The 16,026-nt window shown below is 42.0% G+C and overlaps 1 protein-coding gene across 1 annotated transcript in view; it reads right to left on the reverse strand.

Moving 5' to 3' along the window:
• Positions 1-15,155, reverse strand: part of RTN1 (reticulon 1) — a 193,631-nt gene extending 178,476 nt beyond the window's left edge. The window contains exon 1 of the mRNA XM_030213857.1: positions 14,811-15,155. Coding sequence (XP_030069717.1) covers positions 14,811-15,054 — 244 coding nt within the window. The 5' untranslated portion in view covers positions 15,055-15,155. The remainder of the gene's footprint in view (positions 1-14,810) is intronic.
• Between the last annotated feature and the right edge of the window lie 871 nt (positions 15,156-16,026).

A 16,026-nucleotide genomic window follows, 5' to 3' on the forward strand; every position in this document is an offset into this window, starting at 1 on the left:
CAGTCCTCTCATTCAGAACACTGGCCCAGCATTTGCTCCATGAAAAAAGAAAGCAAATTATTATTTCCAGGCTATATAATAAAGAAATGGAAACTTTGCAATTGCTAGTTGTACTCGGCAAAAACTGTAGTAAATAAATTATGTAACCTAGGACTGTAATATAAAAAAATACTGATGCGTAATGCTGCACACTGGACCATCAGGGTGTTAATTGTAAACATAAATTCTGCATTCCCAGGAGTCCCCCCTTGCCCAACAATGAGTGCAGAAAGAACTAGAACATTTATCCATAGATCTCACCATATACAAAAGAATGCCCAATTACCATACAAAATTATATAAAGTCACTAAGGAGTGTGGAGTGGAGGAGTGGCCTAGTGGTTACAGTGGTGGACTTTGGTCCTGGGGAACTGGGTTCAATTCCCACTGCAGGCACAGGCAGAGCTCCCTGTGACTCTGGGCAAGTCACTTAACCCTCCATTGCCCCAGGTACAAATAAGTACCTGTATATAATATGTATGCCGCTTTGAGCCTGCCGTAAGTGGGAAAGCGTGGGGTACAAAGGTAATAAAAAAACACACACAAAAACAAGCCTACACAAAAAAGGTAACACTCCCTCTGATATTAAAAGCTATTTAACTGACCCCTGAGGAAGATATGAAAAAGGGCACTTCGTCGGGCCACAATTTAAGAGAGTCTACTGGATATTTTTGCTTCAAGAAGATAAGTGGGACTAAGTTATTAGCTTGTTAAATGTTTGAACTGGCATAGGAAGGGGCACTATCACTGATTATAGCATATTTTGACATTCAATTTTAAATGGTTATGGGCCAGAATCTAAAGATTCTTTAAAAAATTAGAAATTAGAGTATTAAAGATTTTCCACAACATAAAACATCAAGGATGTGTGGAAGAGTCACCGGTATGAGCAAACTGTACCCTGTTGAGGCTGGTCATTGCAGAGTTAAAAAAAAAAAAAAAAACACCTCAGTGGGGAGTTCAGGTGACGGACTGAGAGGTTTTATTTCACAAAATGTTTTCCATAGTTGAACTTAGACATCATATCAAAAATGCCCCTACAAGCATATTATCTCAATATTCCACATTTTTTCTTCTTCCTTGTTATCCCAGCATCTAGGAAACTGAGGTCTCTAGATGCTCACCGCCTTGTGCTCCCTGCCCCAGGACAGCCCATTATGAGTCTACCAGGTGACCTGTCTTATTTCTTAGCCCCTAAACTCTGGAATAGTATTTTGCTCAGAGTAGTCATTCCATAAATTCAAGACGCTGTTGAAAACTCAATTTTTCCAATTAGCCTTTTGACTGCAGATGGGGATCCGAGTGATTGGTCATACACTGTAATTGGTTTACTTTATCCAAGTGATAGTGCCTAGAGCATTTGTGTATTCTTTCCTTTAATAATTTGGAGTTCCTTTCTTTACCTATTTTGTTATTTTTACTGTTCACCACTCAGACCTGTTTTCCAACTTGAGCAGTATATCAAATACAATAAACATTTCTCAAAATGAAAGCCACTAAATCGAAAGCTAGAACCATTTTCTTGTATAACCATTTTCAGAAATAGGGGTGGCAGGACAGGAGCAACAGGAGATGAGGAAGGGAGACAATTTTTTTTCATTTTGTTTTTTTGTGGGGTTTTAAAACATGTTTTGCTTGTTTTTTTCTGTTTTGTCCACAAAAAGGGGCAAAATAATTTCCTGTGCACACGCCTGTTGATCACCTGTCATTCACTATACAGTGTGAAGGAGAACTTTGAGTGCTATAAGTAGTGCACATGAGCTTATTTAACTGAAATCTGAAAGTATGTGACAGAGGTGTAATTAATCAGTACAAATAAATCCTGATTGTTTAGCAGTGCAGTATAGAACTGCTGCATGGGTCTTACAGAAAATGACAGTCTGTGCGTGCTCCAACCTTCTAAGTGGTAATCCACAATGACTATCATCAAATCAGTGACTGAATGTCAAGGAATGACATCCCCTTCCACCAGAGCAAGAAAAAATATGCTGTATCCATAAAGGGTTACCATATGGCTCCAGAAAAAGGAGGAAACATTGATACCATGTCTGAGTAGAAGGTAAGTATATAGTGCAAAAGGTCTATGTGAATGTAGAAAATATGAGGCATATAGACATGTATAAAGTGTAGGTAAATAAGAGTAGAGCCGTGAATTCAGGATGCACGCTATATAGAATAATGTAGGTGCTATAGCAGGCCAAAGTAGTTTGTAAAAGGCAAGCACAGCAATCTCCAGAAGGAAAAGAAGCACCATCCCTTTAAAAGTGATTTTGGGGGTCTTTTACTAAAGATTAGCTTGAGTTATCTGCAGCAGGGCCCATAGGAATAAAATGGGACCTACTGAAGATAACTCGAGCTAACCTTTAGTAAAAGAGACCCTTTGTTTGCATAAGCAATTTTAGCCAGTGCCAAAGGGGAAGGGGGGAGAGTGATAAAAACTCATTTGAAATGTATGTAATAGACTAGAGGAAGAAGGTTTGCTGCAACTAGCACTGATATTGTCCCCACATGTAAAAATGTTCCGAATGTGTCAAAATTGCTCCAAAGGATAACCCAGATGCAGCAGCATTCTGACCCCAATGTATACCAGTCTCAAACAGCAGTGAATATATTCCTGTCTGAAGGATGCCAGAGGCAGATATAAGGATTTTTTTCTATTTGGTGCTTGGAGGTCCATCTGTGGGCAGAATTAAGGGAATCTGGAATCTCCTTCTTCTTGGTATTTTGGATCTATTTACAGGCTTTTTTTTTTTTTTTGCTGTGTATTGCTTGAAGATTTGCTTTTATAATACCTATTCCTTATTTTCAGAGGTTTGCCCTTCAGAGGATATAAAGAATTTATGTAACTGGACATTCAAAATGCAGAAAAACTCATTTATATTTTTTCTTTCGGTAATCTGCTCCATTCTTCTGAGAAAGAAATCACTGCACAGTTAGATAATAAAAACAACTGTTAATCACAACTCTTCTAAGCTAATCTTGCAGCACATTGCAGGAAAATTGAATTTCATGTCAATAGCAGTCACCTTATAAACCTCCTGCAAGATTATGCACCCGATTTTAGGATGTACAAAAAAAAAAATCACAGAAACATTTAGGACACATCATTTCCCTCTATTTCTGGAAGGCTTAGGCTAAATTACTCTAAATATAACACATTAGTGGACACCTTGTAACACAGTAGGAAATGAAGAACATTTACACAGATCTTCATTACATATGATGCCAATCATAGCAAGAGGAGACATAGAAACTGTTAACCTGTGAAACTAAAAATACACCCCACCCATCAGCTGCTCTTCTCTCACAGATTGCTATGTGATGCCCAGTTTGCTATGTATTAACATTGTCAAGGTTACTATGAATGTCCTGCCATATTAAAATGCTCGTTATCACGTTATATACTAAGTTAATTAGAAGCATGCTGAAGTTATTTATATCCTACCTACCAGCGCACCCTGCTATTAAAGTCTACCTCTATACTATCCTGCCTAACACCCTCCTTCTCACTAACCTTTCTTAATCTTTGTACATTACGAATTGTATCTGACATCCTGTAATGACTATGTCATAACAAACCTCTGTAAGCCACATTGAGCCTGCAAATAGGTGGGAAAATGTGGCATACAAATGCAATAAATAATAATAAAGAGCCACTTAGCACCAAAGGTTTAAAAAATAAATTAAATCTACCTTTGCTCCACCCCACACAACATTCTTTCCCCCAGTCAGTCACTCTCAGACACATCAATTTGCATTCCTATCAAAAATCACCTCATAGACATCTCACCCATAGAAACCCCACTTCTCCTTCTGCACTACTAGCAGAAGGGAGTGGACCTGTTTATCTTCCTCCTGCAAACTGCTTTTTCACAGCCTGATAGTAGCCAGAGAAGAGGCAGACATCTAAAGCAGTGCTTCTCAACCCTTTCCTGGAGACACACCTAGCCAGTGTGGTTTTTAGGATTCCCTGGATGATTATGAGATAGATTTGCAAATATAGGAGATCTATTGTATACAAATCTCTCTCATCCATATTGTTTTGGAGGAGTCACCTAATGGTTAATGCAGTGGCCTGAGAACAAGGGGAACCAGATTCAATTCCCACTGCAGCTCCTAGTGACTTTGGGCAAGTCACTTATCCCTCAATTGCCCCAGGTACAAATAAGTACCTGTATATAATACGTAAATGGCTTTGATCACAGAAAGGTGGTATATTAAATCCAATTACCCTATCCTTACCCTTTGTTTACTGCAGTGCTTCCCAAGTCCGGTCCTGGAGTACCCCTTGCCAGTCAGGTTTTCAGGATATCCACAATTAATATGCATCTAAGAAATTTGCACATAATGGAGGCATTCACTGTGAATATCCTGAAAATCTGACTGGCAAGGGGTAATCCAGGACTGGGGGAAACCCTGTTTTATTGTAAAAATCTTATATTCTGCATATCAAAAATTCTAGGTGGATTACATAGTGAATATACACAAATACAAATCACTAAACAAAATAATGATATTGTGAATCTTATCTATATATCAAATCTCATCCCTTTCATTGTGACAATCCTGAAAACCCTCTTGGATAGGTGTACCTCTAGGAAAGGGTTTGAACAGCATACCACAAAGATCAACCAATGTGAATACACACAACTCCTCCACAGATATTCAGGACTGTCTTACAATATCTTCTTGTAATACTACTGTAATGGTATCAGTTTATTATATTTTGCTGGATTATATATACACCAATATATTTGTGCAGCTTTTACACTGCAGCAGAGAAAATAGTTTCATTTCAAGCCCCTCTCCCCCCCCCCATTCCTCTTTCTGGGAACTTCTGAGAGCAGGGATAGTTAATTACAAACACTTAACAAACACAAAAGAGCTTCCTCTGCCCTCCCACCTAACAAAGGCATGACTAAGGTGGGCACCTGAATACCCCATTGAAAACAAAGAACTCAGAGGAAGCATAAACAGGACATTTGCTTGTCAAAGGTATACCTGCCCCTCCCATCAGCTTCCAGACATGTGCAGAAAGGAAGGACTTGTAATATGTATCTGCCCCAGAGACTGAACAGGACATCAAAAGACCATTTGCCAGACAGCAAGTCTCGTGATGTCATAAGACATGAGACCAGGACTCAGGGGTCATGTGCAAACATGAGACCAGGACTCAAGGGTTGTGTGCAAAAAAAACAGGAAGCCAGAAAAGATCCACATGGCATATCCTCCTGCAGCTTGCAAGGTATAAAAGCAAAAGCTGTTTCCCCAAGATTCAGATTCTCATCAACTGCCAGCAACTCAGATTCTCATCAACTGCCAGCAACTCAGGAATCCACTCACTGCAGAAGCTCTCCTGTCCTGCAAACATGTGCTTACCTAATGCTGTTCATACTTTGTAACAAGGACTTGTAAGTAACATAACTTTTGATCTAGACCTGCTACTTTGTTCTACTTTATGCACAGATTATCTGTAAAGATCTCTTAAAAACCTACCTCTCATGTGCAATTGTATATTAAATCAACCTTTTTGAAGCTAAAAATACGGTCTCTTTGTGTTCTGAGTATATTGAAGCTATATATATTTAATTTATTGCAATTATCACCTTTGGTGATTGGTGGAGAAATTAATATCCTAAAACTTATACATACAGCACCTGCTCTTAAATTATAAAGAGAGGCGAGTTGCTCTAGAGCTATTTCCCCCAAAATAAATAATTTCTTGTAACACTACCATCATGTTTTATCATTATCATGTTGACGAAGACCCTCCTATAACACTAAATATGTATTTTCTAATATATTTCCACTATTCATGATCTATTGTAAGCCACATTGAGCCTGCAAAGAGGTGGGAAATGTGGGATACAAATGCAGTAAATAAATAAATAGATAGATAGATAGATAAATAAAAAATAAATAAATAAAATGCATGTTTGCTCCTCTCCTTTAGCCAGGAGGATTAACAGCATGGGTAGGTATCCATAAGAAAGTTTTTGATGGGAAATGGTTGATAAATCGGGGGAAGAGAAGGAAGGTTTAACTGATTGAGACAGGGAGTTCCTCTCCACTTTTGTTTGTGGTATATCTCAGCCCTCACTCCTAACAGCCTAACATACTCAGAGAGGCTTAAACCAAGCTTTCCATTGGTGCCAGTGTTGCCACAAGTGCACTTTAGCAAATCAGGAGATAAAGGCTAAAATATGTGTTACCTTCCTATTTACTAGTGGTGTGCCTTAAGGTTCGGTATTTGGTCCAATCTTTTGAACATTTTTGTAAGCAATATCACTGAAGGGCTGTCTGGTAGGGATTGCCTCTTTGAGGATGTAACTAAAATATGCAATAGAGTATGGTACAGAATTTGGCAGCTAAGATTTAATGCTAAAAAAAATGCAGGGTCATGCATTTTGGCTACAAAAACCTGAGAAGCGGTACTCTCCCACCTGCCCCCCCCTTTCAGCCCATTCTCCCACTTGTGCTGCCCCAGCCATAGCCCCATTCTCTCATCTGAGCCCTCTCTTTTCAGCTCCGCTGAGATCCAGACCTAGCCCCCATTTTAGCTGCTAGTTCGAGCCCCAGCCCCCAGTCCCCACCTTCCTTCCTTCACAGACGCTGGTGCTGCCGATTCGGGACACAGTGAGGGGAAGGCCCAAGGCAGCCTGCTTCCTTCACAGATGCTGGTGCTGCCGATTCAAAAATGTAAAAAATGCAGGTTGGCAGAAATGAGAAGGGGGATGGATAGGGAGATGAGGGTGGGCAGGTGGAGACTGGGGGCTGCACTTGAGGCTTGGGCTGGGACAAGCATGGCTTATGATGCCCTCCTGCCATGCTTACCACGCCTATCACATTGTGCTGGTCCTGAAAAAGACCCTAGCAGGAAGACCACATTGCTGTTGCAGTTCTAGGAATTGCAGGATTTTCCACTCATGCACTATTTGTCCAACCCTCCACTGTCCTAATCTCTGTCAGAACCACCATTTTATAGGTTCATTATTAATTTTTACCAGGCCATTGGTAGAGCCTCAGACAAACTTGGATAGGCCTGCAACATAGCCACCAATGCAATAAAATCTGCCAAAATGTTTGGAATTATGCCAGGAATAGTAACAAATGGAATCTGGGACAAAAGATCTCTTTCCAATACAAACCAAAAAGGCAACATATATCATACACCATGTGAAACTACTGAGGTCGCAGGCAGTTTGACAGTACGATATTTTTTGAAAGTACAGAAAGTTGACCCCACCATGTAATTTACATAATTTAAATTTGCTCAAGGTGATGCAAGGAGTTTTTATTTATTTCATATAAATTTAGAATTGGGCTTCTACAGCTTTATGAAAGGATGGGGGCAATGTCAGTGGCAACATACTTAACATGAAAATTATTGATACCATCACCATCTATATAGAATCTAGCCCACCCCACCAACTTGAGGGCCTCTTTTACAAAGCGGTAGTAAGCCCAATGTGGGCTTACCACTCGTTAAAAAGGAAGTACCATAGGGCTACCATAGCAGCCCTGCGGTACTTCCCACCCCCAGCGCACCGTTATATCTGGCGCTACAAATATATATTTATTTTTGTAGCACCGGTGTGTACCCGGTGGTAATCGAGCAATGCCGCACACTGCCCAGTTACCATTGAGTTAGCACGAGAGCCCTTACCACCACCTCAATGGATGGTGGTATGGGCCTCCCCCCCCCCTCTGAAATGGCCACTCGGCAAGAGTTTTACTTGCTGCATGGCCAATTCCTGCAGAAAAGCAAGACCTACCTTTCACCTGCTGCAGTAAAAGGGGGCCTCAGCGCATGTCAAAAACATGCATCAATGCCAGCGCAGGCCCCCTTTTGCCGCAGCTTGGTAAAAGGGGCCCTGAATGAAGCAGCGATCATTTGTCTAAACAACTCATTAACAGAGCACAAAATGAGTTTGTCTACTTAATTGAATGCGTATACCACACCCCAGGTATCTGATATTATCCTCACACCACCAGAAAGGAAAAGCAGCAAAATCTGTCCTATAAGTGTAATGATTTAAAGGCATAACCTCTGTACAAGTGGTGTTAATCTGAAGGATGTGAAAATTCAGATATCAAATGTAACACAGAGCAAGTGATTGTGGAATGATAAAAAGCATGATACCATCTGCATAAAATTAAATTGTACATTCTACCAAAGAAGTCTTTATATCTTTAATTATAGGGGCCTGATGAACAGCTAAACCCAAAGGAACCAAGTCCAAGTTAAATAGTAAAGTAAAAAAGAACACCCCTGGTGGGAATCTTATGTAAATTAAATTTCTCAGAATGAATATCATTGATGAAAAGGCTAGCTGCCAATTCATGGAGTAAGTCATCAAGGTGTGATGCACCTTGATTTACTATGAGAGTCGCCAAACCTGCCGCAACTCAGTACCACAGGTTTCTGACTCTCATGGTACATGAATAACACTACCAGTGGCATTATTCCAGCATCCTGAGAACATGAAGCTGCCAAGGCACAGCCCAATGCTCCCAAGCCGCCTTTTAAAGGGGCCAGCGTCCATAAATTAAACATGAGCACCCTCAAGCCATAAGCCCCTCTAGTGTCCCCCTCAAATTCCCATTGTGCTGTGCCAACCTGACCCCCGCTATCCAAAGGGCCCCCCTACTGGTCAATCCATCCAGCCTGAAGTGTCCTCTCGCAAACACAGACTCCCCTCCCCCACCAATGGCAGTAATCACCCAGTCCCCCACCCGAAGGTCCTCTCTGAGCCTGATTCAAATGGCTGGTGTGTAGTAGTCAGGGAACGAGCAATCCCCAGTTGCTCCTGCCCTCATCGGTGTCACATTCCAAAATGTTTCTGATGACCACTAGTGGTAGACTCACAGTACTCTCAGGTTTTTGAATTAGGGCATTGTGCCCTTAAAAGGAAACCTAGTTTCTAGTGTTACCAGGAGACTACTGCTAGGGGTCACCAGAACCATTCTGGATGGTGGAGTATGCGAGGGCAGGAGTGACTGGGGATTGCTCCTGCCCCAACCACTGGACACCAGCAATTTTGGAGTCATGTAGGACCAGATGGGCCTTCAGAGGAGTGAGGGGGGCTTGGAATGGGATTTACTGTCTTTGAGGGGGGTCTGTGTTTGAGATAGGGGGACTCCCTGCTTGGGGGGGGGGGGTTAACCAATAGGATGAGCTCTTCAGGTGGAGGGAGTCCGGTTGGCATGGCACTAAGGGAGCCTAGAAGGGCTAATGGCTTGGGAGTTCCACACTAGCCACCTGTTTAATTTGAAGATACTGGCTCCTTTAAGATGTGGTCCAGAACCATTTTCTCCTAGGTGGTAAAATAACCCCATCTTCTAGTTGGGATTACTTACTGGTTATACTGTGGCTTGCACCCGGTGCACACCATAAGCCACGGTATAGTGTTTACATAGTAATCAGCTGCTTAACAAGCATTTGCATGTTTTACGTCTCATTACTATGCTAGGGTTAATGCCCTAATATAGCTTGATAACTTCCTCTTTCAGTATATAAGAGCTTAAATCATATGAAGAAAGCTAGGGTCAAAGCCAAACCATTGTATCATCTGAAATAAATACTTGCATTTCATAGTCAAATGCCTTTTCAGTGTTTGACAACACAGTCAGAATTTGACTGGTAAGTTATCTCACCAGGCCTAAAGCATTGCAGAAAATATGGGCATTGTCAGCAGGCATTCTTCCTGCCATGAATCCATTCTGCACTCTTTGCAGCTATATCATGAGGACTGTTGAATAAACTTTACAGTCTACATTAATACAGGAGATGGGGTGATTGTTTGTCAGCTCAGTAGGATCCCTGCTCATCTTTTTCAGCACAACTATTCTGGCCTCCATGATAGTGCCACCAACTAAGCCTTTCTCAAGAAAGTGTTGGTAAGCAATTATAATTTAGGAGCTGGAATACATGAAAAGGTGTGATACACCTAAATTGGGATACCATCAAGACCTGGAGCTCTCATGATAATGGAAGCAATTAAGAATCTCCCTATCTCAGTAAGTTGTAAAGGAGACTCAAATTTATCTTTTTGAAATGGGAATAACATGGGATGATCTAGCTTTCCCAAAACAAAAAATTATTCAAAGTGGCTCAGATAACATTCTGATTTGAATAAAGTTTCATAGTATTGTCAAAATTGAGAATCACAATACCATGAGTCATTAGAATATCACAACCATTGCTAATAGTGAAGATGAGATTCCTGGTTTATTTTTTTAGATACTAAGCCAACAAGTGACCTACCTTGTTTAATTCTTCATAATATTTAGCTTGTTCATATACAGAAGAACACCTGCCTGCTGACTAACTAATGTATTATATTTATACTTAAGTTGATGTAGATCTATTCAAGTTTCTACATGCCTAGACATCATATGTGTTAGGTTTTCCAGGCAGAACTCAATTCGTTAGCCCTTGGACCACTGCCGTGGAGCAGCAGTGACAACCACCCGCAAACCAGAGACAAGGCAGAACAGGACTGGAACCCCGGACTGGAGTTGCAGCTGAAGCAAACAAGCTGGAACAGGCAGAGCAGAAAGAGCTAGACTTAACCTGTGCTTGACCGCTGCTCCCCAGGAGTTGAGCCCCTGGGTGCAGGCGGCTGGCAGGACTTACAGGACAGGGCAGGAACTGGATACCAACAGGATACACACAGGGTCTAGAATACACCAGGGAGGCTAGGCAGAATACTAGGCTAGGACTCTCAGACAAACAATACCAAACTAGGTAGAAAGCAGACAGGCTCAAGAACAAGGACTGAAAGCTGCCAGGCAACCACTAAGAAAAGAACACAGACAGGAAAGAGTCAGGACTAAAAGCTGCCAAGCAGCCACTAAGAAAGAAACACAGACAACCAAGAACTAGACAAGGAATACAGACCAGAAACACGACTAGGAAATAAGCAATAAAACCAAAGCTAAACTACACACAGACTAATTAGAACCAGACAAGGAACTCAGACAAGAAACTGGACTAGGCAGAAGTGCACAGAGCACACCAACATACCAGGGACTTTAGATGATACAAAGGCAAACACAGAAATTTCCAGGTGGTTAATAAAGCCCATCAGCAGCTGAAGTTCAACTACAGGAATCACAAGGCAGCTACGGGTGTTGTTCAGGCACAAACAAGAGAAGCAAGTCTGGCAGCCCGGAAGATCCGGACCGGACTGGGCTGAGGTCTGGAACGTGTGACAGTCCATAGCAGCCACCGGTTCTGGCCAACAGAGGGCGAGGTGAGCACAGACAAGGAAACAGTCACCATCGTGACAATATGCTGCTTTTCCATTCCTTTTATTTGTTTTTGCAACTCTTCCAGAATATTATTTGCTGTTTTATTTGTGTTCCCTTCAAGAGGGTTATGATTTAACCTCTAGAAGTGGCCGTAAATGCATTCCACAAACTGACAATGCTTTCCCAATTTATTTGTGAAATACTGCCCACATTCAGCCACAACAGCCCCTTCATCCATGTCAGGTGGCAAATATACAGACAACAGCATGGCATGTAGGGGTGTAGGCAGGAGTAGTAATATAATATGGTAATGTGAATCCCCACTATTTATAGCTAGGCAGTATTGTGAAATATCTGTTTGTACCCGTCACCCTCTCCCCCACCTTTGTTTACCCACAGACAGAAGACTTAAGGGAACACAGCCAGTACTTGCGGTAGTGCAAGCAGGACTATATGCAGAGGGTGAGACGTCAGCTGGAGGCACAGATGGGTAACACAGTAGTGGTGCATAGGATTAGTTTGGGTCATTTGGGTAGGCTTGCTTGAACAGATGAGTTTTTAGTGATTTCCGGAAGGGTAGATAGTTAGTTCCTGATTGATCGGATAGGTCTGGGGAGGGCATTCCAGAGTTGGCTGCCTAAAAAGGAGAAGTTGGATCCATAATAGGTTTTTGTACCCGAGTCCCTTGCAATTTGGGTAATGTAGATTGAGGTAAGTTCGCGAGGTTTCAGACATGTTTCTGGTGGGAAGGTCAATCAGATTAAGCATATAGTCCGGAGATTCACCGTGGATAATTTTGTGGATTAATGTGTGGACCTAGAAGATGATTCGTTCTCGGATAGGGAGCCAGTGAAGTTTTTGTCGAAGGGGTGTTGCGCATTCAAATCGTGGTTTGCTAAAAAGGAGTCTTACTGCTGTATTTTTAAAATTTCATCTCTTTCTCTCACTCACTAGCTCTCCCATTCTAAATCTTGCTCCTTCCCCAACCTTCCATTCCCTTTCATCTTTGCTACTCCCCATCACCATATATCTACTCCCTGTAATCACTATCCTCTTTTCATTTCTTTTCCTTCCCACCCACCCCCTTGGCATCTCCCACATGGTTCTACCATCTCAGCATCTTTTTCACTCCACCCTTCTAGCCCAGCACCTGCTCCCTCTATCTACTACTACTACTACTATTTACTACTACTATTTAGCATTTCTATAGCGCTACAAGGCATACGCAGCGCTGCACAAACATAGAAGAAAGACAGTCCCTGCTCAAAGAGCTTACAATCTAATAGACCCTCATAGCCTGACATCTCCCTGTCCCTTCCACTCCCCCCTCCCCAGCATCTTCCAGTCCCTTCTCTTCTTCCTCCTGACGCTTCCCCCATGGTTCAGCATTTATCCCTCTCTCTTCACTCCTTCCCATTATCCAGCATCTCTCCTTCACCCCCTTATGCCCCTGGATCCAACATCCTCCTCTTTCTCCCTTGCATGTATCTCTCCCTCCCTGTCCTCCACCCCTATGTCCAACATCCCTTCCCTCCTTCCTCTCTCCAATTGTCCACCATATCTCCCTCTCTCTCTCTTTCTTTCTTCTTTGCATCCCATCTCTCTTTCTTCCAACCTTCCCAAGCAGCTTCTCTACCTCCCTCCACCCCCATACTGAACATTTCTCCTTCTCTCGCCCCTCTTCCCAGTGAAGCATCTCTCCCTACCACAACCCCACCCCCCATGTCCAGCATCTCCTCCTCTCACCCCTATGTCCAACATTTCTCCCTCTCCTCCCCCATGCAGCCTCTCTTTCCTTACATTTCTCCCTCCCCCTGTGCAGCATCTTTTTCTTTTCCTCTCCTCCCAACCCATCCAACAATTATCCCTTTACTTTCCCTCCCTCTCATCAGATTCTCAGTCTGAATCTTCACCCCCTCACACCATCTACCTTCCTAAGCATCTCTCCACTGAAAACCTCCCCTCTGCCATGTTTCACCCAGGCAAAAACAGAAAGCTACATCAGAGGGGGGCAGGATGTGGCAGAGGAGAGGGTTCCGGATCAGGCACAGACAGTGTGTGAGAGTTGCTGCTGCCGCTGTCGGCAACCCTTTGAGAGAGATGCTTCTTAAGGAAAGGAGGGGAGGGACATGCAGGACTGTGGAGCTGGCGCTGTCAAGGGTGTACCAGCTGCTGGGTGGGCCTGAGTCCAAAGTGGCTACACCCCTATGTTAGCCAAAATTTTTGTGCTTTGCCTATTTGCACGATATTTGCTTACAGCACTGGGGAACAAAATGTTTGCCTTACACTTGTGTTAGGAAACGGTGTGCTGCTGTAGTAACAAATAGTTGGTTTTCTGATTTGCAGAGAAAAGCTGAACTTGTCCTACTTTCAAATGTAGTTTTAACCTTATAAATAAAGAAAGGGATGGGGGTATGAAGGTGTACACAAGATGTAAAGATGAAAAAGTATGGGTTTTTTTGTATTCCTGTTTGTTTATCCTTGGTTCTTAATAAGCAAGATGAGAAAAGAAACCTTAAAAATAATGAAGGGCTGGAAAGCTAATGCGAGTTTTGACTATTTTGTTTAACAGTGCTACTAAAATAAAATATGAACAACTATTTGCTATTTTACAACTTTAGATTTGATTCCCAATATTAAATAAATACACCCACAATATACCTAAACGAAGACAAAGAATGTTGTAGGGCCTACTACAGCTGTAACATCAAACTTCCAAAAGAGATAGATAAGTGGGGACCTGATTTAGCTGATATCCAGTTGGGAACACAAATATAAAGCAAAACAATATTATTAGCCTTCACTTATCTTCTCATAACTCATCCACTAAAATTAATACTAATATGGTAACACATAAATGCAGTCTAAAAAAAACATACTGCACACAGTGGATCTTCCACAAACAATTTATTTCTGCAAAAATAAATGCCCCCGCTACACGAAGTCGATCTTGTTAAGGGTTAAATATCCCCAGTTTTGGTGCTACGCCAAGTTGAATAGGGAAGGATTGCACAATAACTGCAGATGCTGCGTTGGACAACGGGTGGTGTTAAGAAAGGCGGCCCCTTCCAAAAGCAACTTCTCATTCAGGCTGGAAATTGAAAGGGAACAACAAGCTGTTTCCCATGACCAGGAAACGAGGAATGAGGAAGGACGTCAGGAAAAAAAAAAAAAAAAAAAGAAGAAGAAGAAACGAGCTCCAATAAGTGGCAGAACTTCAAGCATCTGCATAAGATTATAGGGCGGCTAACGTACTGCAATAAATTATAGCACTAACTTCTTAAACAAAGAAATTCGTTCGAAACGCGAACAACTAGGCAACTTGGACAGGATGAGAGGGCGGGTTCCCTCCTAACGGTTTTCGATAGAACAAGAATGACTTAAGTGTTTTGTGCTCTTCAGAATGAAACGAACAAGCATTTCTAAACTCTTCTAGTAAAGCGCCGCAGACAATACTTGAGATACACGTTACACGCCTGCGGCAGCCTTTCGCATCCCTATCTTTATCTCTTTACCTGTGGATGTAGTCGCCATGGTAACGGGCGGGTGCTGGGGCAGCTGGTCCTTGCCCGGTTGGAACGCGAGCGGCTGCGCCCCTTCCCTCCAGCTGCGGTCTGCGGAGCTTGAGCCACCAGCTACTGCTGCGGAGTGTAAGCCAGCCTCCTCTTCTTCGCTGGCCTGAAACGCACTGCTGCTCACGAAGCGCTCTACCAACCACTCTGCTCCCGAGCTAGACTGATTCTCGGAACTAGCAGACATGCTGAGAGCTTTGCAAAAATTTAGGCGAGGCTCCTGGCAGCTGAACCGAGCGGATACTGCAGTGTATGTAAAAGCGTTACTCCACTGTCCACTAAAGCATTACGCAGGTGAAAATAGCTTGTTTAGTTTCGGTATTTCAACCCTGACGTCATCCGATAGCTGGCTTATCAGAGTCCGGGATTTAGGATGGAGAGTTCTCGCCGTTTAACTATTTGGGATCCTCCAGTGTTTCAGTGAGAGCCAAATAAATGTAAAGGGACAGATAAGCTATAGCATATTTGCATGGTAAACGTGTTACTTGCTTGCTGTGTAAATATGCTACATTAAATAACAAGTTTAAGTGGTTACATTTCCAGCCAGTGCTGTTTTTTTTCTCTTTGTCAAAGAAAGGGTCGGAATAAAGTATTGTATTTAAGTCAAGACTTTTCTAAATATCTCCCTATTTATTCCTTGGAAGCATGTTCAAGAGGATGAAAATCTATCATGTTTTCTTTAAAAATTAAAATCTCACAATTTAATTCCAACAAAACAGAATCCAGAAATGCACACATAATAAAAAGAACTTTACAACTTATTAAATAAAAATATCAAAAGTTAAATTATATTACCATGTTTTAAAGCCTTAGAGTAACGTTAGCAAGTGTAAGAATTTGAAGAATAAATGAGTTGAAGAGCTACTGCAGATATCATAGTAATGGACCTGACTTCCAAGTCTTTATAGAAAACGAAATAAATGTAAACCGTTCAATTAAAAATTAGGGATTTTATCGCAATCTATGATGAATAATCTCATTTTTTTTTTCAGAGTTCCTCCTTTATTTCATCTGTTCCAGCCAGAATTGATCTTGTACTGCCCTCTGGAAACAATAAACACGTTGCAGACTCGAAGACTAGCACCCACATTTACTAACTCATTCAGATTAATTGTATTGGACATTCGATGAAAGCAAAGCAGGTTTATAAAACGTTTTA

Source organism: Microcaecilia unicolor, chromosome 9, assembly GCF_901765095.1.
Source record: "Microcaecilia unicolor chromosome 9, aMicUni1.1, whole genome shotgun sequence".
Classification (NCBI taxonomy): domain Eukaryota; kingdom Metazoa; phylum Chordata; class Amphibia; order Gymnophiona; family Siphonopidae; genus Microcaecilia; species Microcaecilia unicolor.